Source organism: Phallusia mammillata, chromosome 1 (assembly GCF_965637545.1).
Source record: "Phallusia mammillata chromosome 1, kaPhaMamm4.hap1.1, whole genome shotgun sequence".
NCBI classification, from domain to species: Eukaryota; Metazoa; Chordata; class Ascidiacea; order Phlebobranchia; family Ascidiidae; genus Phallusia; species Phallusia mammillata.
In genome coordinates this window covers 13,719,654-13,744,332 of record NC_137252.1, presented here as the reverse complement: position 1 = coordinate 13,744,332, position 24,679 = coordinate 13,719,654, and the positions used below count along the sequence as shown (strand labels likewise).

The 24,679-nt window shown below is 36.6% G+C and overlaps 4 protein-coding genes across 4 annotated transcripts; all 4 read right to left on the bottom strand.

The window, feature by feature from the left end:
• Positions 1–1,221: 1,221 nt before the first annotated feature.
• Positions 1,222–7,160, bottom strand: LOC145224309 (uncharacterized). Its single transcript, XM_080090778.1, has 12 exons — positions 7,019–7,160; positions 6,564–6,692; positions 6,339–6,450; positions 5,896–6,002; positions 5,283–5,405; positions 4,847–5,057; positions 4,381–4,482; positions 3,509–4,052; positions 3,089–3,222; positions 2,747–2,929; positions 2,247–2,382; positions 1,222–1,934 (listed from the first exon to the last, which is right to left on the bottom strand). Exons 2-12 carry the CDS (start codon positions 6,639–6,641, stop codon positions 1,850–1,852), a joined length of 1,815 nt encoding a protein of 604 aa, XP_079946904.1. The 5' UTR covers positions 6,642–6,692; positions 7,019–7,160; the 3' UTR covers positions 1,222–1,849.
• A 297-nt stretch (positions 7,161–7,457) lies between these two features.
• LOC145224349 (calcineurin B homologous protein 1-like) lies at positions 7,458–13,045 on the bottom strand. Its single transcript, XM_080090825.1, has 7 exons — positions 12,881–13,045; positions 10,129–10,201; positions 9,842–9,922; positions 9,382–9,491; positions 9,093–9,154; positions 8,905–9,027; positions 7,458–8,097 (listed from the first exon to the last, which is right to left on the bottom strand). Exons 1-7 carry the CDS (start codon positions 12,945–12,947, stop codon positions 8,044–8,046), a joined length of 570 nt encoding a protein of 189 aa, XP_079946951.1. The 5' UTR covers positions 12,948–13,045; the 3' UTR covers positions 7,458–8,043.
• Positions 13,046–15,859: 2,814 nt separating this feature from the next.
• Positions 15,860–17,626, bottom strand: LOC145224364 (uncharacterized). Its single transcript, XM_080090850.1, has 4 exons — positions 16,992–17,626; positions 16,476–16,555; positions 16,133–16,273; positions 15,860–16,044 (listed from the first exon to the last, which is right to left on the bottom strand). The coding sequence occupies exons 1-4, from the start codon at positions 17,044–17,046 to the stop codon at positions 15,955–15,957; spliced, it is 366 nt and encodes a 121-aa protein (XP_079946976.1). The 5' UTR covers positions 17,047–17,626; the 3' UTR covers positions 15,860–15,954.
• A 1,639-nt stretch (positions 17,627–19,265) lies between these two features.
• Positions 19,266–24,201, bottom strand: LOC145224317 (cysteine-rich venom protein-like). The gene is made up of 8 exons (XM_080090789.1): positions 22,510–24,201; positions 21,737–21,926; positions 21,533–21,665; positions 21,092–21,207; positions 20,961–21,029; positions 20,734–20,843; positions 20,165–20,548; positions 19,266–20,038 (listed from the first exon to the last, which is right to left on the bottom strand). Exons 1-8 carry the CDS (start codon positions 22,598–22,600, stop codon positions 19,968–19,970), a joined length of 1,164 nt encoding a protein of 387 aa, XP_079946915.1. The 5' UTR covers positions 22,601–24,201; the 3' UTR covers positions 19,266–19,967.
• Between the last annotated feature and the right edge of the window lie 478 nt (positions 24,202–24,679).

The window sequence follows — 24,679 nt, the reverse complement described above, 5'->3', positions numbered from 1 at the left end:
CAACAGAAATAAAAAATTCGCAACCGGCTCTGATAACCGCATTCAACTTTAAAATAATACAGCATCAGTAGCCTAAACTGCGCAGTTTGCAGTAGATTGCATGCATATTCTATTAGTTAATCTAGTTGATTGTTTGATTCATGATTGTTTCAATGTTCAAGCAGATTGAGTTTAGGCCAAATGAAGTCCGAACGTTGCATAAAGTAGGCCTACATTGCTAGACGTAATCTGGGTAGATTAAAGTGGATCTAACTCAGCGGTTCCCAAACTGGGGTCCACGGTCCTTTTGGGGTCCGTGAGGCAATTTTGGGGGGACCGCGAAGCGGTTGAAGTCATTCTATAATCTTATTTGGCGTCAGTTTGTGCCACTAAATAAGTTTAAATCAAAGTAGACTTGAGAATCGACTGTCTCCATTGCTAAACAATGGCCTTTATTGAATGACAACTATCAAAAATGGAATTGTTCGCGCACAATCGTAATGTTTTTGTCCTGTTTGTGATTTCGCATGCTGTCTTTGGATAATTGTTATGCGCAATTTTGCATAACTAGCTAAAATCCTGTAATCAACTTTCGTTTTTATGAAATACATGCACATTTAGGCTTAAGGACCGCGAGCCCTCGAAATAATGGCAAAGGGACCGTTTTGAAAAAAATATGAAAAAGTTTGGGAACCACTGATCTAACTCATACTGTGCAGACTAGAACACTGTTTCTTTACCGAAACCCTCTGTCACCCCAAGAGGCCATGCGAAGTTTTCAGGTTTGCACAACTATTCAAGGCCTACCTTGCACAAAAAAGGTTGTCTTTCTTTTGGGTAATAACAAGTTTTATTGGGTGCGAGACACTTTGTCGGGCATTTTTCACGCGACAAGCAATCCGTTTGGATTATGCATGCTCGATTGCCATGAAGACTAGCCCACTTACAAAATCGAAATGATTTTTTTGAAGTAGTTTTTATAGTGAGATTATAATGATATTTATTTAACTTCAGAATTAATCCAGTTTTGACAGGCTGCTGAAAAACACTTTGTCACAAAAAAGTCCTCCCAAATTTTGTGACAGAACGTCTTCACCTAGTCCCCGTAAAGAAAACTTGCGTCATCCTTTATGGAAACAACATTTTTTCCGACACTGACATTTTCTATTCGAAGCTGCGCACCCATCAAAAACAAAAGCATTGCACAAACAACTAGCAACAAGAATAAATAACGTCAAAAAAAACAGCTCCTGATATTCTATTGTGGCAATATATGGAAAAAAGGACCACACAACGAGTTTATCAGGCAACTTGGTAAAATGACACAAAAACTTATAATTTAGGCTACTATTCTGACATTAACTCCTTTATTGTTGCTAAAAATGAAATGATTTACCTAATTCTGAGACTAACTCTATTATTTTTGCTAAAAAATGATTATTAAGCAAGACCTTTGTCTTATAACCGTCGACAAATGTGCATTTAGTGTAGCTTACTTTATGGTATAATTGGTGTTCGATATTGGATAAATGGTGGAAAAGAAACAAACACAGGCATAAACGATAAATTATGGGAATAATGGACGCGCTTTCAAACACAACTGGTTTTCTTGCAATAAAACGTAAAAAAGAGCGTATATCGTATTACAAAAGCAAGTGAAATGTTTAAAACTGAACAAATTCGATGTCATGTGCACAATGTGAGCTTAAGCAAGAGAAACAAGTCAGAAACAAAAATGTAAGGCAGTAGTGGACAACAGTGGCAAATTTTGGCGACAAACAAAGGAATACAAGGACTTGAGTTTGTTTTGCCAAGCGCCAGAAAAACAAACAACCGGGCCAATTCACAGTGGAAAACCATGAAGTGGATGTTATCTCTTCTTCCCTTTTAATTTCTTAAGGCGCTCCTCCTCCAACTTGGCCTCGCGTGCATCTTCTATTTGTGCGATCCGCAAACTGAAACCGACAAGTAAATGATCAATGCTGGGTTTTACAACGCAAAGCTTACAACTAATATGTGCGTCATAGCTAGTTCCTACTTTAGAAGTCGGCAGTTATCGAACCAAATGACGTCACGCATTTGGGTTAAAAAGGCTAGCGTTACAAGGTTATATAAGATCTTAAAAAAGCTGCCTCAAGTGTAAAATAACACACAATACATGAATACGTCTATACCTCAGTCATGACCAAACAGGTACCATTTTTGTGATTGGTTTGCATAAAGTATCAGGGTTCAGTGCGTAAACGTGATATATAACAGAAATTTACCTTCTTTTTTCTTCTTTCTCGATGTCTTTATAGCTTGCATCCATCTTGGACAATTCGTATTCACTTTCACGTCCATATTTGTTTTTGTTGTATCCGAAAATAGCACCGATTTGAGACGATATATTGTCATCATAACCTGCAACGAAAACACAATGACATTATGCCACAATTATCGTAAAGAATTTTTACTGAAAAGGCTTCAGTCCTGATATTTGTCAACTGCCGGACAATAACGTTAAATGTTACATATTTACGGAAAATACCTTGGACCTAAATCAGCTTATGCGCAACGCCCCTCCTTGTAATCAAGAACACGTTAAATGGCGCATTTTAAACTCTATATTTATAATGCTACATATTCACTAAAAACACATGTTAACACGCAAACAAAACGGTTAATCAATCCTAAAAAAATGTTGTTTCCGGTTCCTTTACGACTTGATTTAAAAATTTATAAATCTTCAATTTTTTATTAACCGTTTTTACATATAGTTACTTACCCTCTTCTCCTTCGTCAATAAATCCCTCCATGTCGGAGTCATACTCGTCTTCGTCATCATCGTCGTCACGCAAAACCTGAGCTCTTTTAAATACGTTAGCGACATCTTGTGGACGCATATTGGCGGCCAACGCTCTCCGCCGGTATTCTTCAGCCGGCGTCAAGCGAACTCCGTTTGAAAGTCCTGCAATGGTCACTAAGTTTTGGTATGATATCAAAAGTGTGGTACCCTATAGCAGAAGATATTTAAGTTGCTACATCCCTTTTTTTCTTAAAATTGTATGTTTTGCTGTATAGTTGGCATAGAAAAACTCCTCACGTGGCATTTTAGGGTCTCACTTACCTGCTGGACGCTGGTTTGGTTTTCTGTATGCAACGTTCTTAGGATCAGTTTGTGCCACTCCAGGGTGGTTGGTTCGCACAGCATGACTCTGCACCGTTAGTTTGCACTGGCCAGCAGAATTTCCGGCAATGTTGCTAAAAAACAGAAATATACGAGGCATAAAGCGTGATGAACTGTTTCTAAATTGTTCAAAAGCGGAAGTGCAAAATACTGTTCATTTTAAGACCACAGAGATTTTAGCATGCAGCAATATTCATAACTCAGAATTGGCTTATGCCATGACACAATAAATTAATTGCACGCACCAAACATGCCATTAAGATGACCAACATCTTTGCTCCATAGCATATACGTGCGAGTTACAATAACGTGTCAAAACGTCGAGTTATATAACCCGACTATAAGTTCACAATTTCCTACCTCTTGGCTTTAGCCATCATCTCGTTGTAGGAGACCGACTTTTTCTGAGCATTGATCATTTGTTGTTTTTTCATTGCCTCCAGGTATGGGTTGGTTTTAATTTTTTCTTTACCAGGAGGGTTCGATTTCTTTCCTGCCTGATTGCTTTTTGACCCATTGTGTAAAGTCTTTGAGACTTGCGAGTTTTTCGTCTTTGAGTTTGTTACATTTTCCTTAGGACGCTTTCCAACCGTAACTTCAGTTTTCGTTTTTCCGTGTTTACGCGAAGTGTTCGACAAATCGGAGCTTTTATTTAAATGTGTTTTATGACGTCCGTTAGGTGGTGCTGTACGATTGTTTTTGGAACTTGGCTTCGGTACACTTGAATTGCTTTTTTGGCTTCTGGCAACGGCATAACCTTTTGATGAATTATTCCCCTTTTTGTCGCCAAACTTTGCCATGATCGCTTGAATTTTCATTTTTTTCTTTTCCTCACTGAGACCAGATTGGAGTTTGCCAATTTTAAGCGGGATTGATCCATTGTCTCCTGATTTCCGTTTCACACCTACACAAACATTAATACATTTAAAATTACTTCGTTAATGGAATTTTATACATTAAAATAAAAATACGTTTAATGATGAATATAACGACCCAATATAATAGATGTAAAAAGTTTTTATTCAAACATTTTGTATGCTTATGTCATCATCAGTGATGAGGGGCCACACCCGTTCATAGCCACTTCACAAAATAAAAATGGATTTATTCATCATGACATTTCCTACCTTTCAACCTACAATAAACTGAAAAAATCTTAAATCAAACATCAATATCATGTTGTGCTAATTTATTATTTATTTCTACAAAATTGAAAGATAATACCACTATACCTTTGTGGCCATGCTTTAGCCTGGCTTCTAGTTCTTTTCTCTTTCTCTTTTCCTTTTCATATTTTTCTTGGGCAGTTAGGCGATTGTCAGAATCATCACTGTCTGTGTAAATAAAAGGCAAAATTTGATAGTTTTAAGTTTAACATATCACACAAAATGCATTACCAAAAGATATGCTAAATTTGCTCTGGACTTCAGACCAAAGCTTTTTAACCTGCCTACATCAGGAAGTTTTGTAAATAGACAGGAATTTGTTTTTTGGTCATACAGTCCATGAGATTAAGCTTGGGGACAAAAGCTTGTTGTTTAACACAAAACAATGTAAAAGTGGATGGTAGATTAAAAAAGTTAAGAACCCATGTGTTTCTCCTAGAAAACATTAAAATACAACATTCCAGTTTATCAGTATTATTGATTTATTGCACAGCACAGATATAAAGACAGTAAGATAATATTAACTCTTTACCTGATGACACACTGTCATCTGAACTGGAATCATCATCGGAACTTGCAACCTTTTTTTGATCCTCTGCCAGTTTTAAAAGATCATTGAAATTTAGTCCAGCTGCTGCACTTCTTGATTTTTTTCTGTTTTTCTCCAGTTTCTTTTTCTTTCGATCATCCTCATCCGAGGAAAAGTAATCATGACTTCCTGGTGCTCTTAAGTTTAAAGGCACCTGCAATCAAAATATAGGATAAAAAACAGTTAATTTTTTTTATATAGGATAAAAAACCGTCATTTTTATATATAGGATAAAAAAACTGTCCACAAAAGCTGAAACAGTTGAAATAACTCAAATTCAAGGACCATGTTTGCAAGTTAATGTAGTTGTTTATTGAACATTTGTAAAGATCAAACATCTAGCATTTCATTTTTAAAGAGAGTAAAGTTATTATGTAACCTTTGAAATTTTTCTCATGAATGCTTTGTGTTGTCTATCAGCTTCTGGTGATAGGGGAATTTCTTCATCCCTTGAATTTTTAGTAGGTTTGTTTCGACCAAGATAATCCTCTCCCCTGTAAACCTGATAATTTCCAAATTATATTTTAGTCACAAACAGTATGTATAGTAACAATTTTATAGAGAGTTTGTGTATTATGCAACCTTGCACTGTGAATCGCAACCTTGGGTTCACAAGGTGAAAGGGTTCTGTGAGATGGTTATCAAGAGGTCTTTTTTGAGGACATACAAAATCGCACAATGATCAATATAGCAGTTTTGTGTCCCCACATACATGTTCAGTGGAGGTTTTTGTTATTCTTGATTAAATTTATTACTTGCAGGACAGCATTAAATTCATGGAGTATTTGATCCATTTATTGTTTGTGGGCATAAAATAGCTGTTAGTAACGTTTACTAACAAAGTGGTGATTGTAAATGGATGATGAATAGAAGACAGGCCCAAAATCTAATATCTGTATCAAAACCATTCCGTTACTTTTAGCATGAGGTACCTCACTTAAGTAACCATTACACTGTTTATAACTGTTTTTACATTTCTCATTTAGTCATACCTGAAGATTGTCTTTAGTTCTACGTGCCATTGCATTTGCCTTCTTTGTGTGCTTAACATCTTCACGAAGTTTTTGTAGCACGTCCTTTTTCTTAGCATCTTCAACAACTAACAACAAGTTTTTTTTACAATTACAGATCATTAACAATTACACATATGTTTTTTCTAGTCTGATCCCTTCACTTCAAAAAATATTTACAAAAAATGATAGATCATTACAAATCAAAAAAAGGGTTTATTCGAAAATTAAAGAGATCAAAACAATATTTTAACTCATAATTTGGTCATTAGCTGCAACACCATGAACACGTCCCAGAGGTATAGGAATGCTTTATTTTAAGGTTGTGGTGCTTTTATACAAGGACACTAGGCACATGTTACATGAGGTGACACCTGGCGAATAGTTGGCATCAACATAAACATTACAACTACCATACAAGTTACCTTTTGCTTCAGATTGCTTCTTTTGACGATCAAGAAAGGCTTTTATAGCAGCAGGGTTAACAGTTTTGCTCAGTTTGGTTGGAGCCTGAACACTTGTAGAGTATCCAATTTTCTGTGAAATTTAATACAAACTTGAAACTACTTAAGCCAGACTGTGGACATCAAAAGTTTGTGACAAATGGCAAGCGAGCCCTATTCTGTTAAAATACCACAAACCATTCATACCATTTTACTTGTAGCTTCCAATTTGTTTTTTCTTGCTGCAGAAATGACATCATTCAAGTCCATGGTAGTAGACAACATACAGAACTTTGTTTGAATGTAGTCTGACTGTTTAATATTTGTATTAAACACCTACAATAACATCCAATACTATAAACGTTGTATTATTACATATTTACATATATTTTCATGTTTATACAACTAATACAAGCCAAAAACTAAACAATTCAAACACAACAAGTGTCCATGTGGGATGTGATTGTGGCACTTAGATCTTGAAATTTAACACCTTGACATGTTCTTTTTAGATTTAAACACTAAGTCTTTAAAATAGGCAAAAAAGTAGTTTATTCAATAACCCAGAACTTGGCAAAAACCAACATTCCAAAAGCCATTTTGCCACGTTTCGTTCTAATTACGATAAGATATAACTGCTGGCCTGATAACGTTACACTTACAGTGGTACTAGAAGTAGTGTTCAACTGTCAAATGTCGGTAGGTTTTTACATTTAGCCGAAGTAAACTTTCCTAATTGACTTAACTATACAACACAGAAAAACAACACAAAATCAAGTCGGAACCTAACCTCACATTGACGAACAAAATAAAAAAACATTTTCTGGAAACTGAATTACGTCACAGGATCAGCTGTTGAGGCTTCCGCTAGAGGCGCTGCTCATTCGCACCAGGGGATATTATTGTACTCCCACTGCGAAAACTGTTGGGGCTCGTAACAGCTGCTGACTAGACTGATATCTCTTAAACAAAGTATTTACCAGAAAAAAACAGCACTTTCGTTTCCTTAGTTTCGTGAATTCAACTTTGTGGTTGGATGTCACAAATATCTGTCTACCCAAAAGTTATGTCATGAACATTTGCAATAACATTGACCACACATTTTTTTGTTTTCACTCGCAGTTTATTTATAGCAAGCAACAACAACATTAACATTAAAGCCCATAGCAATTAATACTGACACTAAACTAGAAAACTGAAATATTTTTTAAAAGTGCCCCAAGTAAAAACAATTTGTAGTCTCAAAATGTGTTGAAAAGTTTGTTAAAGTGGTTCTTTGTGCAGTACATATAAATGGAAAACATAGCAGCAATTCATACCTCATAAGTCTTAACATTGTTAATTTTTTCCAGTAACCCACAGGGATTCCCTTATTAAATGTACCAACTGTGTTATAACACATTTCATTCACCTCCATAAACATTTCCACCTTAATTAAAAATTGCATTTAATGCTATAACTTTGAAGTATTGGTTACATGCAACAAAGGTAGATAAAAAAAATATGTGATTTTTTTGTCGCCCATGCTGTTAAGAAACAAACGTAATTACAAAGACATTTATAACAATGCAACAAACAGTAAATGATTGCAAACATCACTATATAACAGTTAAAAACAGAAAACAGCAGGTGTATAAAGGGTCTTGCATAAATCATTGTCGGGTACATTCATTTCAGCAGTGAGATTTCAGTCCAGAAAGCGAACACTCATTTTTGAGTCAATCTCACTTTTGATCATTTCCTAAAAAACAAAAAAGACTTTATTTGCCAGCAGTAAGCTGAAGGCTATTCATCTCAGAGTAGCATATGTTTGACTATAAAGGATGGCAATCTGATTATTTTACAACTTATTAAAGGCACCACTTGTTGAACTTACAACAGATGTGCATTTGTTACTTACAATTTAATTGGATCCCTTTTTGGCAATGGTATAGGGTGCGATATTTTTGCTTTTGCTAATATCATTGCCATGTTTAAGTGGAAAGAACAACAAAAAAGCAAACTTAAATCAAAAATTTCACCCTATTCGATTGAAGTGTAATGCTTTCATGCACTGTTATTTTTTTATTGTCTAAACAAAAATTCAGCCAGGATATTTATGCCCAAAGTCAGTTTTGAAGCAATTGCAAGTTTAAATAGAAAACCCAGTTTTACAAACACTGGCAAGTTGACACAGGTGCAACAAAATGTTCTTAACGATGTTTTTTTGCAAATGTAGGTGTTGACCTACAATAACCTTGCACCATGCAGTTATACAGAGGGTAGTAAACGACCTTATAATGCAGTTTAAGTTTAAGAGTCTGTTTTATATAAAAGTACTAAAATACCATGTGCTGAAACTGAAAACTTATGGCCTTATTATTCTTTAAAAACATACAACTGCACAGCACTTAAATAACCAATTTCACTCGGCCCATTTTTCCCTTTCTTTAGGGGCCATAATGATCCAATTGATGATATTTTATGTCACATGACAATGTGTGTTTAGGTTTGGCATATGGTGTAAACAAAGTTCATTATTGTTATGCACAGAAGATTATAGTCATACATTCTTAAACTCTTCAAATGTAATTTGGCGATCGTTGTTTGTGTCGCATTCAAGCAGAGTTCTCTCAGCAATGTGTGACAGCTGTTCCTTGCTAATATTAGCACCAACCAGCAATTCAAGAACCTGTGATACAAATGTTGTTTCACACTGGTTTGTTGTTGCAAAAATGTTTATTACACACTATTTACCTGGAGCAGCTCATCTTTCAAAATGGTGTTGTCTCTGTCATAGTCGTAGATGGAAAATATGACTAAACCCACAAAAAAGGTTCATTAAACAAAAGCATAAAACTTCGCATCTTTATGTCCAGTGTTCAATAACTTCAATAAAATCCCAAAATTCCAACATGTGTCACATGAATTTACATCTTGGTATTGGTTTATATCTATTTCTCGAAACAGTTTGGTGCATTTCAGGATATTAAGTTCTATGTCAACTTTAAGCATGTTAGCACAAAATTTTGAATGAAAGACTTACATTTTATTTTGTTGCTCACACTGTTTGGTGCATCATCTGGTGTCTTGGAATTGCAAGGACGGAAATGTGCCAGAGTGTTCATAAATGTACGGAAGTTCACATGTTCATGTCTACACAGCGAAATTTCAAAAAGAGACATTATAATAAAGATCCAAAACCTAAAGACATGCTGACAAACAATTATCAACCAATCCAATGATCATTGCCAATAGTTATAGTTATGAGTTAGGCAGATATCTGTGTAACTGTGTTGGTCATTTTTAACCAGTGGACATTAACAGAAGTTGTTATTTTTAAAGGGATGCAACTACAACAATGTCTATTGCCTAACCCCAATAAGCGTGATATCAAAAGTGGGAAAAAGGACTGAATGCTATGATGTATTGTTTACACACCTCTGTTTCCAAAACAAAAAGTACATATTACAAACAACATCACTACACAAAGTTAAAAAAATCACCCATTTTTAAAAAATGAATCCACAATCCTCTCAGCCAAAGGATTTATAGCAAGTTCAGGTATTCGCAAAAAATCATCCCGCCTGTTGAAAAAAAAAATTGCTATAAAATCTTACTTTTTAGAAATCTGAAACTAACCAAGTCTTGTAACCAAATATGTTGTGTATAAAATCTCACAAAGAAAAGATAACTAGTTAACAATAATTCACTATGTAAACAAATACCTTAGTTTAAACTATTACAAACCAACATATTTTCATCAATATTTTAAATACTAGTTTGAACTTACGTGAGAAAGCCATTTTGCTCTTTATCGAGGCATGTAAATCTGCTGAATAACCTGATGATCTGGTTGTGAGAAACTAAAAAAAAAAACATAAATGTAATATCCATACATATTAAATAACATGTTTATTTCTACAAATCATATGTATACTTGTAGCATATGTATCTGTTGTAACATAACAAATATGATTTCAAACAAGCATTCATTAAAAAGGTATATATTAGCTGTTTAAGTATCATAACGAAGTTATAAATCCCAACTTTGTAGTAGGCCTTATGACAACAAATAAAGTCAAAAAAGGTAGGCACCAAACCACACAAATAACAAAAAATGAACCAAGCCAAGAGAACCTGCATGGGTTTTTGTATTATTAAATTTTCTGGTCACTTGTACAGCAGGTTTGTGCAACATACAGGCCAAATGTGGGCTATTGATTAAAGGTGCAGCCTGCAGATATGTTTGGAATTCAAATGTATTAAAAAACGAATCCAATCGATATATATGTTTAAGCAGGGTAATGTGCCCAGTGTCATTTTTCTGCGACCAGACAATAATGTGGCTAAGACCAGACAATAATGTGGCTGAAAAATAAAAGAATCTATATTCACTTGTTAACTTAATAAAGACATATTGATATGCAACTAAGTAAAATCACACTGTGTTACACAAAAGTGTGGTCCGTCAATCTAATCAAGGTTAATTGTATTTGGCCCCACAATGGCCTATAACAGTGGTTCCCAACCTTTTTTTGACGCGACCCAAATACTTACCAAAATTTTGTTTAGGGGTTTCTCGCGACCCATGGACATGCTATTTTAGTTGAATTTTTGTTTGTAAATTCGGAAAGCTTTTTAAAAACTAGAAGGGTGGCTTAGCACATATTGCCATTGCATATACATTATAACCTACTTTAAAACATTACTATATTTCCTACACTTATTTTATAATGGGTCCCATATTATCTACTGTCTTTATAACATTGGTTGTTTCTGCAGGCAGAAACTCATGGGTCCCCACACATGCAAAGTTGTAAATAATGCATTTCAAGAGATAACTATGAGAAAGTTTGTTGTTGTAAGGTAAAACACAGTGACTGGTAATGAGCATAAATAAATATGCTGTATGGACTACAAACTATTCAAATTTCATTCCATTCATCCAAACAGCATATTTATTTACTCTCGGTACCGGTCACTGTGTTTTATCTGACAACAACAAACTTTCTCATAGTTATGAATATTCAGGCCATTCATACAAGGTTTTTCTCTGTCTGAGAAAAAAGGCTAAACACAACAATCAGCTCCTTTTAATTGCGAATTGCACCTGATTGTAGGGGGTAGTGGGGTAAATGACAGTGCTACAGGGTAAAACAAGAATCGACACCTATAAGTGGCACACTCCAGAAGCTGTCTAAATTTTATTCAATTCAGACATTGTTTGAAAAATTGACCCATTTTGGGAGTTAGTGGGGTAAATGTTGGGGTCAAAGGGATGAACAAAACAATAGACAACTATAAATAGCACACTCTATAAACTGTTGAAATTTTATCCAATTCGGACATTGTTTAAAACATTCACCCATTTTAGGGGGCTAGAGAGGTAATATAAAACTCACCCATTTTAGGTGGTTAGTGGGGCAACTAATGGGGTTCTACACCCAAAAGTAAAAAATATGAAATTACAGTGACCCAATCAACAGTCGTGTAAATTTTTATCCAAATCGGCCAATGTTCAAATTTCTGGTCACTGGTGGTGTTTTTAGCAACATTTGTTAACACATCTGACGTCATAAGGCTGTTAACACCACTCTGACTGACATGCGCAAAAACGCCCTCCAAGTAATGCACAAACACAAGTAGCATATTCTCTGGTACCTTTACTATACTGTTACTCCACAGATCTTTTTCGTTTGTGGTGCGCAGCAACATGCAAAAATGCTTTACATTTTGGGGGCTAGCGGGGTAAATACGGGGGTTATTAACTCAAACGAAGCGGATGGCACATCTACATAACTATATCTACCATCTGTGAAAGTTTCATCCAAATCCACCAAAGATTTCATGCCAAAAGTGCATGGAAACGCTTCGGCAGAAAAAAGAAAAAAAACAGAAAAAAACAGAAAAAAACAGAGTGAAATCAAGATGTGTCCCCTTCAGGGAAGGGGACCCATAATTACTACGCAAGTTTAGCAAATCAATAACCTTATAACGAACAAATAGTGTTGTTGTTTTCGACCAAACATTTCCATTTAACCGCAGGACTTACAGCAGAATCGAAGAATTATTAGCCAGACAACGCTTAACTGTGAGCTAACACATCACTTTATGACGTCACAAACAGTTTTAACCATTATCACGACAAGTTGTGATGAAATTATTGTTGGGCAACAATTTAAAGCCTTGGGAAATATATATAAATAACGCTACAGGGCGAAATCAAAAAGTAGATGTTCTTATTGTCACTAAAACAAGCGACCCAACAGAATGTTCAGGCGACCCAACTTTGGGTCGCGACCCATAGGTTGGGAAACACTGGCCTATAAGATTGTCAATGCAGTACATGACACAAGATGACAGAATCACAATAACAATATAGGAATAACAAAGTGGTGCAGCTAATAGTGTTGGCTCTGGATTAGTACACTTATTGTTTGTTGCAGACAGGGTTGCAACAGTTACTAATTTCAAAGAAATTAGGTTCCACGTATGAATACTGTAGCCATTTAATTTATTTGTCATAAATTTGTTGCGCTTACATCCAGTTTCTTCATGTATTCTTTGTATTTCGTCTTCCTGTAGATGAAGTGAAGTTTTTGAACCCATCCTTGACAAATCTGTTTATTTATAGTAGCAATTTGTTGGCCAAACAAATCATAGGGTACCTACTACCTATAGTTTTCTGTTAGTTAAAAATAAATGCAAACATTTAATTAGCACATCTGTACAACGGAACTTCAAACCCTTAAACAACGCCTAGATATTTCAAGACTTTAACAACAAGCAAAAACACTTTTCCAGTATGTTTAAAAAAACAGTTACGCAAACACAATACAACAACACAAAGCATTTTACTTGTTTTTCAACCAGTTGCACTTTGCCCAAAGCAATGACACAGCAATACCTTGCGCATGCGCAGGAAAAGGGTAGACCTGTTGTTGCGGTTACACGCTTTTAAATCACAGCTATTTAGCACAAGACTAGCACAACAAAACCAAAAAATTCAGGTTTATAAACTCTGTTTACGTTGTTTTTCCACACTATTTCATGTCCCTTTTGCCGTTGCTTTGAAACTAGCATAATTGGCAGCATGCCGTAGGCTACGAGACTATAGGGCGCAGTAAAAATACTCATTTCCTTTTATTTCATCTCCTGTTTAAATATTCATTTCACATAAATCTGCAATGTCACTCCTATTCCTATTCAAATAAATCAGAATAAGAATGTACTTTAGGCTTCCCGTTCTGATTTAGAATGACTCGGAATGACAACCACTTTTTACTAGCGGCTGTTCATACTTTCATCATAGTATACTAAGCTTTCATGCTGTGAAAACAGACGGTTCGAAATTATTGCACAATCAATAGCAGTGGAGACTTTGTGCTTCATGTTTTGCAGAAGTTGGCTGCATTTAACTTAAAACAAACTATCATATTTAGTTTGTCCCATTGTCCAAATAAGACTAGAACCAATAGAAGAAGCAGTTGAACTGCAGTTTTTTAAGTAAAGAAACTCATCTCTCGGTCGTTGTCTATGCTCTATGGCAGTGGTTCCCAACCTACTATGGGTCGCGACCCAAAGTTGGGTCACCTGAACATTCTGTTGGGTCGCTTGTTTTAGTGACAATTACAGCATCTACTTTTTGACGCCTCGTAGCGTTACTTTTATATTACCCAGGGCTTTAAATTGTTGCCCAATAATAACTTCATCACAACTTTTCGTTGTGTGGTTAAAACTGTTTGTGACGTCATAAAGTGATGTGTTAGCTCACAGTAGAGCGTTGTCTGGCAAATAATGCCTCGATTCAGCTCCAAGTTCGGAATAAATGGAAATGTTTGGTCGTAAAAAAACAACAGCGTTTGTTCGTTATAAGGTTATTGATTTGCTAAACTGGCGTAGTAATTTTCAAAAAACTTTCCATATCTTACAGACAAACATACAACTAAAATAGCATGTGCATGGGTCGCGAGAAACCACAAAACTAAATTTTGGTGAGTATTTGGGTCGCGTAAAAAAAAGGTTGGGAACCACTGCTCTATGGGAGCTATACTTGAACCAAAATATCGAAATTCCTAAACTGTTGATAATAATAATTGTTTTTTTAACTTGCGCGCATGGATTTAAATTATATAGCATATGTTAATGAAACTGACTCAATGTGTAGGCTAGCTAGTTTACATCAGACCATTTTACAAACACATATGCTATATTGTATGGCTTTTCCGTTTATTGTCATTTATATCATTATGCCTAATTTTATCCAAATCAGTTTTTCTCAATATTTTTCTAGTTGTGTAGCCCCCAAAAACAACATGGTAATATATATTAAGCAAGCAATATTCAATAATCTCATGTTAGAAATTACCACAATTGTGACAGCATTTGATCAAATTGATTACTTTGGTCGTTTATGGTCATGTGATGTGACCAAATTTGCTTTGTCGCTGCTTTCATTCTAAATAGCCTACTTTCTCCTAGCGCACTTTAAAAAATGCAAAACGCCCCCAAGGCGGCGCTTGCTCCCATTTCATAACCACTAATCAATATAAACAGACCATTTCGCCCGTGTTTAGTTTACACACTCATTGTAGGCTCACAACATTGCCAACTTTGTTTAAGATCCGTTTATCTGCCAATTTTACTTTTTGACGTGTAGGCTATTGTAGGCTTTGACTGACGCTGTTTAACATTCACGATTTCAATCGCCCAATGAACAAATAAAACGTGCGCGGGGACCATTTTAGAGTCTTAAATTGTTGTAATACCCAAACCATCTTTAGTGTAAAGCCACGCATACCATTGTCTGTGATATGATGTATATTGTGAGTAAAAAAACACTCCATGTACAGAGAGACGCAGCATGGGATTAAACTGTCAATATTTTTTTGATTTGCATTGCAAACTTTATCACGTATGTTGTGTTGATCTTCAAAGCAAATACTTAATGTTTTATTCCCGACATTTTGTTTTCATACATAAAACATCGCAAAGCATTTAATGGGATCATTGGTCTCGGGTTTGTTATACTTAAACGTGATGATCTTTTTACGTGTTTTCTAAACGGCATGGTCTAATGATTTTAGCATTGAAAGCTGCGGTATATAGCCTAAGCTAGATATTAAGCGACAGCCAGGCCGATGCTTTCCATCCAAGGTCACGTAAAACCTCGTTGCTGCTGTCATAGCGTAAACGTTTATTTTGCGGTCTGATTCTACTGCCCTGTGCCTTAGGCTTTTTCATACCACTAATCCGTATTTGAGGAATTGGATCCTATAGCTTTCTAAGTTTTTGCTTGTACATTATAACGATTGTCCTGTCCGATTAAAGCGTATGCCAAATGTGAGTCACAAAATAATGTAAAAAGTTTTGTGAGCCCTAATCAAAGTCGTACTTTAACCAAAGATTTTGGGGGGAATGTTTTTTTTTGTAACACAGCAAAGGAAATAAATTATCTTGTCTGGATTTGGTTTAAGAACATTTCTGTCCGACTTTTTTATAATTGCAACAGAAGACATCTATAGATGCACTTTCCTTTTATTAATGAGAACCTTTTTGGATGGTTATATAGCATATTATATCAGTTGGTCGACTGTTGCTTGCACCAGCACCAATCTTAAGGTTCGAGTGGTTCGGGAGTCACATTGGGAATATCAGTAAAGTTGTTGCAGAGATCGCCATCGCAGCAGTAGAAGCACACACGCACCTAAAATTAAAAAAATATGTCAAAATAATTTTAGTGCCTCATATTACAAACTATTAAAGAAGTGGAAACATTTTACTGGTTTAATCACCTGCTTGTCGATGGCATCTGCAGAGTAGCAGTTTTGTGCGTTGTTTGATTCGTTATTATTACATGCCTGGGTCTGCTTACACTTTCTTTCTACTTTGTAGTACCCTTGGTTTACTTCAATCTTGGTCTGACATGACATTCCCTGCATAAAAAAATGAATCGTTGGTGATTTGCAATATGTAAACACTTTTACAAATATGGTTAAGTGGTCACTGTTGCAAGCAGTAACATGGTTCTGCTTGTGCTAAAAAAACTCGACATGCTGGATGTAAGTGGTGGATTTGGGGAAAATGTTTTAACAGTTATCGACACGCAAACGATACATGTACACTTGAACCACGCACCTCTCCACTGCAATCAACTTCTGTCATATTCATTGACACCCCATTGATGATTTCTCCATCGTAACATCTTGCTTGGACTTCTACACGTTCACAGAAAACAATTGGTTATGTATCATATTAGTTTCGGTATTTAAATATAGGCTTGTCACAAAGTGGCCAAATATTTTTTTAACGGAAAAATTAAATGTGCACGAGATATTTCAGCCTTTGTTAATATTGCAGAACTGTAATTTGAGCCGGGCATTTTGGTTGGTTCGGGCTTGCGTTCCAAAAAACGGGCTTGATTCGGGTCTGACTGTAGATTTGCATTCCGCATTTTCACAAACATTTGGGCCTGATTTGGACTTTTCTTGATTGGGGTTCGGGTTGGGTTTCTGGGTTGTACTCTCGGTTTCAAGCTCTGATATTAGGCCTCTTACATCATCTTACAACGTTGATTGCCAACAACAGCCAACTTTTTGTTTGTTAAGCTTGCAGTTGTTCCATACAACAAACTTAACACTATTGGTTTATTACCTTCTTGAGCGGCGGCAATGGTGACCAACACGGCGACAATCAACAACTTCATCATCTTGCCAACTTATTTTTTTAGCTAGCTCTAAGTTAAGATAAAAGAAAAACACCATGTGAATCTACAATCATCGTTACCAACACATCAATAAAAAAAGCCAACGAAATAAGGCGCTTTTGCGAGGCGTTACACAAATTGAACACAAGTGACTTCGATGTATTTCGTGTCCCCTTAAATAGAGACGATGGCGCGGTTCAAGACGGTGCATTACTTGGAAAACTTGCAAAACCGGTTTGTTAGGAGTGGGAAAAATCGTCAAAGGTCATAGGAGAGTGCAGAAGGTTAAATGCACACACCACTAACATCAAGGTTGAAAGGGTGAAAGCGATGTCTCCCACTGTTCCAATTAAGATATGTATAAGTTTAATTGCAGTTTGTGGTGCAAAACACTTAAAATTGATGACTACGTGGCTTTACTATGCTAATCAACATGTGATTTGATTTAAATTAAATTTTTCGCCGAAAACGACCTGCATGAGTCACTCGAGTTTGGGAAATTATATGCACGCCGTGGTTACTGTTTTAACCAGAAACGGCTAACAATTAACATAAAACAGGCCCAGAAGCAATCTTTGCTAAATCCCAGACACACCAGTATATAAATTTCCAAGGAAAGTTCGTGTCAAGGTGTGGCGATTGTTAGTTTGCATTTTATACCCATTTTATCGCGCTAAGGTGTACGTGACTATCTCTAAATCTAGACCCTACAGCAGTCGAGACGTCTGGAGCCAATAAGAAGCGTGCACGTGGATTCTTCTGATAAGCAACTGCTATTTGCACTGCTATTTGCACTGCCACCTGCAAATCGGGTTTTGGGTTAAGGACGTGTAACGCAAAATGTCGCTGGTGCGTCATACTACGGCTGCTGAGGCCAAAGTAAACACCAGCTTCGTACACGAACCGTGATTTCACATTTCCAAATCAGCCACCAGATCAAGTTCCAACCTCTGGGAGGTTTTTGCTTCTGCAACTTCCAAATATGGTCAGCGAAAGTTAAGACTTACTCTAGTCTAAATGGAAACATTGTTACTTAAATTAATATTGTGCACTGTATAGTTATCAGGCTTGTGTTTTTAACAAGGGGTAACTGTGTGAAAAGCAACATATTTTTTTCGGCCTAAACAAAGCCATCTGCGTAATTATAAGATCGGCGTGTTTTGCTTATGAATGCATTTTTTTCTTACTTCCAAAATACCAGGTACAGGTAATGTGTATCTGAATAATATTTTCGGCAACAGAACAGAAAGATCAAACAGTTCGTAAAAGCCAGCCAGCATACTTAAATAGCATTTTTCGTGTGTCATTTTCCGTAACGTTGTTGTTTGTCGCGAACCATTACGCTATAATATAGTTTCCGTGAAGATCATGTGGTTTCTATTATTCCTAATCCATATTCCAGACAGAAAAGTCCTTTGTAAATCTTCTGTTGTTCTTAATCTTATGTTGTTACGTAATATACGGTGCAGATAATGAATATCATACACTTCATGTTACGCATCACTAACTACTTCACGCCAAACGAGTCTCGCGTGTGTCTGTTCCATGTGTTCCATGATGCAAGAACATTTGTATGATCAATGATTTTAAGTTCTTACTATCCTATCGCGATTTTATAGTCAGTGCCGTATTAAGGGCGTGCTGGCCTGTAGTCACATTTTAGAAGTGGCCCGAAAATCAGGGTTGCCAACTAAAAAATTAGAATTATTAGTGTTGCCAAATCATGACCAAATTTCTACTGATTTTAAAGTGGTCGGATTTTTGACTGGCCTGTAGGCACGTGCCTACTTTGCCTAATGGTTAATCCAGCACTGTTTTTACTTTCTGTATATAGACGTGCGTCGTGACAAGATGACCAATATTGCTTTGCTAATTGCATGATTCTGCAATTTGGTAAAATTATAAATTGTGTGCAATGATTTCTTGGTATTTTTAAGTAGCATCCACCAAATAAATTAAAAACAACAAGACGTTAGCGTTTGACGTCGCTTCACAGGAAGCGTTTCGCTTTCGCACTTACACGACCCGTCATTTTTAATTTAGGCGTACAATTGCGATATACATTAATCACCAACGCCTAATTAACAATTCCGATAACTAGGTCTAAAGTCAAGTGGCTTTTCAAACTACGTTAATTAGACGCAATAGTAATAAACACGTCTCCAGTTCTAAAAAGCGTGTCACTTTGATACCGTAAATCGCATTTTTTTAACAGAGTAAACGTTTCTGCACAAAAAATAACCAACAATGGTGTTTATTACAGTGTTCAAAACCAAAGCTATAATACATCTACAGTGGGGTAAAGAGAAAAGAGAATAAGCGATACAAGCATTTGTTGAACGACACTGCTTGAAGAAAGATTGTTTTACTAAATGACGTCATTATCGGATGTGACGAATCGATTCCGCCACGTCAACACCAACAACAAGTTTACGTGTCGGCCAGGTAACAAAGCTGATGGTACCCTGTTGTGTGAAACTTGAGAACAGTGTTCTGAAAAAGCATTGTACCGCAGGCGTTTACACAGCAACTACGTGGTTACAACAGGTTGATAACATGCCTATATGTTTAATTGTTCCACTAAAGAATACTTTTCGTTACATTGTCAACATAAAACCTACGTAAAAAAAGTTTTTACGTGTTCCTTTATGGTTCACTGTTTGCCAAGCCCCAAAACATTACCTTCACAACAAACTAAAAATGTTTCATCGCTATAATTTAAACCGAAAACCGCTAAGATACAAAATTACATCATAGAGCGCAAATAATAACTAGAAAACCTAACCAAAAATCGCGATGCATTTTCTAAAAGCGTTACACGCCAGTCAAAAGCATCCAACGCTACATAAGCGCTGGCTGACAAAGAAGCAAAAAAGTTGTGTATGGCAACAACCGATTGGAAAGACTTCATCCTCAAAAAATTCCTAGAGGCAAAAAATTGCTCCCACCCCAGTTACAAGAAGCATCGTCACGACCGAAGATTGTTGCCAAGGCCCTAAAAGTAAAAATAATTTCAACATTTAACACGCTTTCTTTAGACACAAAGAAGAAATAAATTATATGCACTACCGTAATAGCAATTTAACTGTTCAGGCCTAGTATGTAACAAAAAAGTATCTACCTGTAGCGGTGCTGTTTTGGGAACAATACCAGGTTGGAACTGTGCTGTTTAGGGTACAATTCCAGGTTGGAACTGTGCCGTTTAGTGTGCAATTCCAGGTTGGAAGTGTGCTGTTTAGGGTACAATTCCAGGTTGGAACTGTGCCGTTTAGTGTGCAATTCCAGGTTGGAAGTGTGCTGTTTAGGGTACAATTCCAGGTTGGAACTGTTCCTGTCGCATCCACAGTTTCTTGTGTTAGGGTTGTCGGTTCTACTGAAGGTGTTGTTAATGTTGTTGTTGTTGTTGTTGTTGTTTTTGTTGGTGCCGTGGTGGTAGTCGTTGTTGTTGTAGTCGTTGTTGTTGTAGACGTTGTTGTTGTGGAAGTTGTTGTTGTGGGTGTTGTAGCTGCACAAATGTTACAGGACTATGAATTGAAAGTTGGGTCAATGGCAATATTTTAGTACACACTTGCTTAACTGCTATACAGCACTACATAATAGACTGTTATATAAAGCACTTGGTAAAGCAAAAACGTTTTAGGTATAAAATATGTCTTGAAGACGAAAAAATGTGCTGCTTTTTGCATTTACCGTTAGAGTAACACAGACTGTTGTTGCAAAGCAATCCTTCGGCGCACGCTGAGCATGCCTCTCCTGACTGATAGGGACTGTCCATTGTGTTCTCATTATTTATAATCGTTCTGTCAAATATAAATTTACATTTTGCAAGTGTTGAACAACAAAAAAGCATATATTTAAATTTTTGAAATATTCAATGAGTTTGAAAAATCTGCGATTTTATAATATAGTTTTCTAACCGAGTAAGTCCAGGCGGTCCGTAATGGCATATAGTGATCATTCCCGATGCTCCTCCAGCGAGAAGATTGCTTCAAATAATTATACACAGTATTTATTTGCATATAGTTAAGAATTAAATGACATTGCTTACTTGCAGGTGCTAATTCCACACCCAAGTTTGTAGCTTTCGGCCCATACTACCTGAAGGTAATGGCCACATTCTTTGCCTTCTTGGCACGTATTACCGTTGTATGTGTAGTACTTTACCTGCACATTAGAAGCAAAAACAATTAACAACAAATCGGTTGCAGCCAGCAGATTTTGCCAATTGAACCCATCTAGTACAATAAAACCCGTCAGTGGTGTTGCCACTAAACCAGGCATTCACGAACTGCATTAATTGACTATACTGTGTACACGGATAGTGCATTGATATGTTGCGCCCTGCTGTAAATCAATTCTTTATTTCGGAACCAATTCGTGTTTAAATAAGTTTTTGTTACACATCTGAAATGGACACACCCGACATGAAATCAATAGTCACAGACAATAGTTTAACTTATTTTATGAAATACATTAGATTGTTACTTACCTCATCGTCAAACCACTTCTGAGTGACAACCTCGGGAATAGACAATGCATCAGTAATACCTTGGTGAATATTTTCGCCCACCTCACTGAACATTGTCGTGCCCAATCCAGTGCTATGCTCAAATGCACAATTTCTAACGACAAATTAATACTGAATATCAGCTTTCGTTAAACTCTAGTGCAACATTGAGTGAAATACACTTACGCGGAGTAGTCCATGGCCAGTCTTTCCAAATCGTCGTCCCATGAAATTTCACGCATATCGCTTGCGCCTGGTGATACTGTACGTCGAAGGGCGTTGTGTTTTTCAACGAAAGCATTTTTAATTTCGTCAAAACTGGCGAGAGTTGCTACAAGTGTTGCTTGTCGCTTGGATCGCTTCAGTGAAGATTCAACTGTGAAACAATTAGGCACGAAAAAAATGTGAAACAAGTAAGCACGAAATCAAACTGTCGGATATTGTTTTGCTCATGACCGTTTTATCTCGATTGTAGGGGATTAAATTTAAATGGTAATGCACCAAATTCGCCATGAAAAGTTTGGGCTGAAACTAAATTCAGGCTATCAGCTGACTAATGTCGGACCCCTCTTTGGATATTTGAAATTGAACCTTATAAGTTGTTATAATGCAGCACGTAAACTTATTTGTGACACACCCAAAAACTTACACTGAACGAAAACACCAAATGTGATACCCAATGTTTTGCGTACATCGTGGCCCGTGTAGAGACAACGATTTGTTAGTTTTTAAATTGATGATTGTGAAAGTTTGCGGATTGTTTTCTTACATTAAAAACCATTAAAAAAATGTTGGGACCAAAATAGAAACATCGCCCAAACGGCATTTATAACCTGAAATGGGTCGGTCAAACAAAACTTCGGTGCATCAGTAGTTTACAATGGTTGTTTGACTGTACTGATGTATAACAACGCAGTACACTGAACCCACCACTTAACCGAAGTAAACACTTTACTAACCGGATCCTGTGTTGTTTCCAAATGGAGCAGGAACTGCAACATCAAGTAAAACCAACAAAAACAATAAAGCTTGTATCAATAATGTGCCCATTTTTTCAACAGAAGTTATCAAGATAGTCAATCTTAACTTCTTACAGAGAATCTAGCTGTGCTGATGAATAAGGTTGACGACGGCTAATCTAAAAAAAACGCAGATAGAAACAAGAAGCCCTGCTTTCCGCGTACCCTAACAATGAATACACTAATGCAGGGGTCGGCAACCTTTTTTGCACTGCGGCCCGTTTTTGAAACTAAAATTTTATCGCGGACCGGTATTCAAGAAACTACAAATATTTGGCAATAAAAACGCTTAAATTAGTTTATTATCCCCGGGATATATGCGCAAAATGTTTTATAGCATTAAACCTGAAAAATTATACGGCCCGGTAACGAACTCCTCGCGGACCGGTACCGGACCGCGGACCGGCGGTTGCCGACCACTGCACTAATGTATTCTCTCTTATGCCATTTGATACCGAGCAATAAATGCATGGCTTTGCAAATCGACCGATTAGCGAGCGCGACAAGAAAGTCCAGTTCGAGAAAGAAAATACTGCTATTTGTCCACTTTAATCTGTACGTGCCCCTTAATCTAAAATGACTCCCAATATAGGCTTTAGCGAATAGCTTTGCTGAAACAAAAGAGCAGCGGCAAAGACAAAGTGGGCACTGTAACTCGATGCGCACAGAAGGTGTGAAATTCAGGTTGATATCTTCCGATCACTCTATGCCCATGGAAACGAAACACAAACAAAGTTTATATTTATGGCATGGCATGGTATAAGCATTTTTCCAGTTTATTTAGGTGCCGCCAGTTAGAGTCTCGCGTAAAATTTGGCAACAATTGCAAACAACAACAATTGTAGACTTGTGTGAGCCACAGCTTACTGTGCTAACATAACTTAAATAGCACCGCGGCCCAGTACACAATAGTTTAATAAACACTGCGATAAAGCTGGGGTAAGTTTAGCAGAGCCTTTAATGGTGAAAGACAAAAGCAATTATATCTTTCCTACCGGATTCACACTCATTCATTAAACCGCTGCTTTTGCTATGTAGACTTGTTACTCACAGTATGGTGCAACCATATTCATTTTCTTTAATACATGTTGCCTGAACGCATTTTCCGATTGACTGACTACCTAACACTAAGAGCAGTAAGCGTAGACTTAAAGCAGGTCAATTCCAGGTCAAAATGTGATATCAGCAACATTCATTTTGGAAATAAGTCGCTTCATCTGCGACAGTAGTATTTAGTTACAGCAACGACTAAAACAGTCTGATGAAATTGATTGAATCAGTCTGAGTCTCTTTCGACACAGTTCAGGGTTACAATATAAAATAGTTAAACAGAACTCATGAAATCTGAGCACCTTTCTGAATAGCTGAAAGTATAGATTAAGACAGTGGTTCCCAACCTTTTTTGTTACATTCCTCCCTTTGCCAGTTTTCGAACTATTCATTCCTCCCCATAAGACGAAAAGCAACAATAACCTTCCTAATGTACATACAATATCAAAAATATTCTGTAACATTTCCAATGTAATTTTTTTTACAGTTTTTATGAAATTCCTCCCCTGAACTCATAAAATTCCTCCCTAGGGAGGAATTCCTCCCCGGTTGGGAACCGCTGCATTAAGACATACGCGCATGGTTACCCAACCAATCTACTTCTAGTACTAATTTTACCATTCTTTTATATCACTGTGCAACTAATACAGGAAAAAAGGGATCTTGACCGGATATGGTGGGCTCCAAGAGACGTTGCTTTCCATTATGCCTCATCCACAAATAGCGTCATGCTTCCCAGCGTAAAGGACGTATACACGGCGTGACAAAAATAAAACGTTGGTTAGTTGTTTTTACTTCGGCCACGTGCAGAATTAGAATTATGGACGAACATGTTTGTTGTAATTATTAACAGAATTTTTAGCTCTTCCGGCAGTTTTTTATTGTAATATGCCAACGTTTCGATGTCCCATACGAAACACCTTCATCAGGGTAATGACATACAATGCAAACACAAGTTAATAACTTTCTGTTAATACGTTATGCCTGGCAGCAACAGTGTATTCATGTTTGTTGTAACTACAAAAAACAATTCCTCACTTGGGTGCGTGACTGAGGCCCA

What these genes read in the sequence shown, in the direction of transcription:
- LOC145224309 (XM_080090778.1), bottom strand. Translation starts at nt 6,641, where the DNA reads ATGTTGTCTACTACCATGGACTTGAATGATGTCATTTCTGCAGCAAGA. An exon ending in TGGAAGCTACAAGTAAAATG is followed by an intron (nt 6,451 to 6,563) that starts GTATGAATGGTT and finishes TAAATTTCACAG; the next exon opens with AAAATTGGATACTCTACAAG. An exon ending in AGATGACAGTGTGTCATCAG is followed by an intron (nt 4,483 to 4,846) that starts GTAAAGAGTTAA and finishes TTATTTACACAG; the next exon opens with ACAGTGATGATTCTGACAAT.
- LOC145224317 (XM_080090789.1), bottom strand. Translation starts at nt 22,600, where the DNA reads ATGGGCACATTATTGATACAAGCTTTATTGTTTTTGTTGGTTTTACTT. An exon ending in AGAAGTGGTTTGACGATGAG is followed by an intron (nt 21,208 to 21,532) that starts GTAAGTAACAAT and finishes TCTAATGTGCAG; the next exon opens with GTAAAGTACTACACATACAA. An exon ending in TGTGGAATTAGCACCTGCAA is followed by an intron (nt 21,030 to 21,091) that starts GTAAGCAATGTC and finishes AATTATTTGAAG; the next exon opens with CAATCTTCTCGCTGGAGGAG.
- LOC145224349 (XM_080090825.1), bottom strand. Translation starts at nt 12,947, where the DNA reads ATGGGTTCAAAAACTTCACTTCATCTACAGGAAGACGAAATACAAAGA. An exon ending in GATTCATTTTTTAAAAATGG is followed by an intron (nt 9,492 to 9,841) that starts GTGATTTTTTTA and finishes TTCGCTGTGTAG; the next exon opens with ACATGAACATGTGAACTTCC. An exon ending in TGTGAGCAACAAAATAAAAT is followed by an intron (nt 9,155 to 9,381) that starts GTAAGTCTTTCA and finishes TTGTGGGTTTAG; the next exon opens with TCATATTTTCCATCTACGAC.
- LOC145224364 (XM_080090850.1), bottom strand. Translation starts at nt 17,046, where the DNA reads ATGATGAAGTTGTTGATTGTCGCCGTGTTGGTCACCATTGCCGCCGCT. An exon ending in AAGTTGATTGCAGTGGAGAG is followed by an intron (nt 16,274 to 16,475) that starts GTGCGTGGTTCA and finishes TTTTTTATGCAG; the next exon opens with GGAATGTCATGTCAGACCAA. An exon ending in CAGATGCCATCGACAAGCAG is followed by an intron (nt 16,045 to 16,132) that starts GTGATTAAACCA and finishes TTTTAATTTTAG; the next exon opens with GTGCGTGTGTGCTTCTACTG.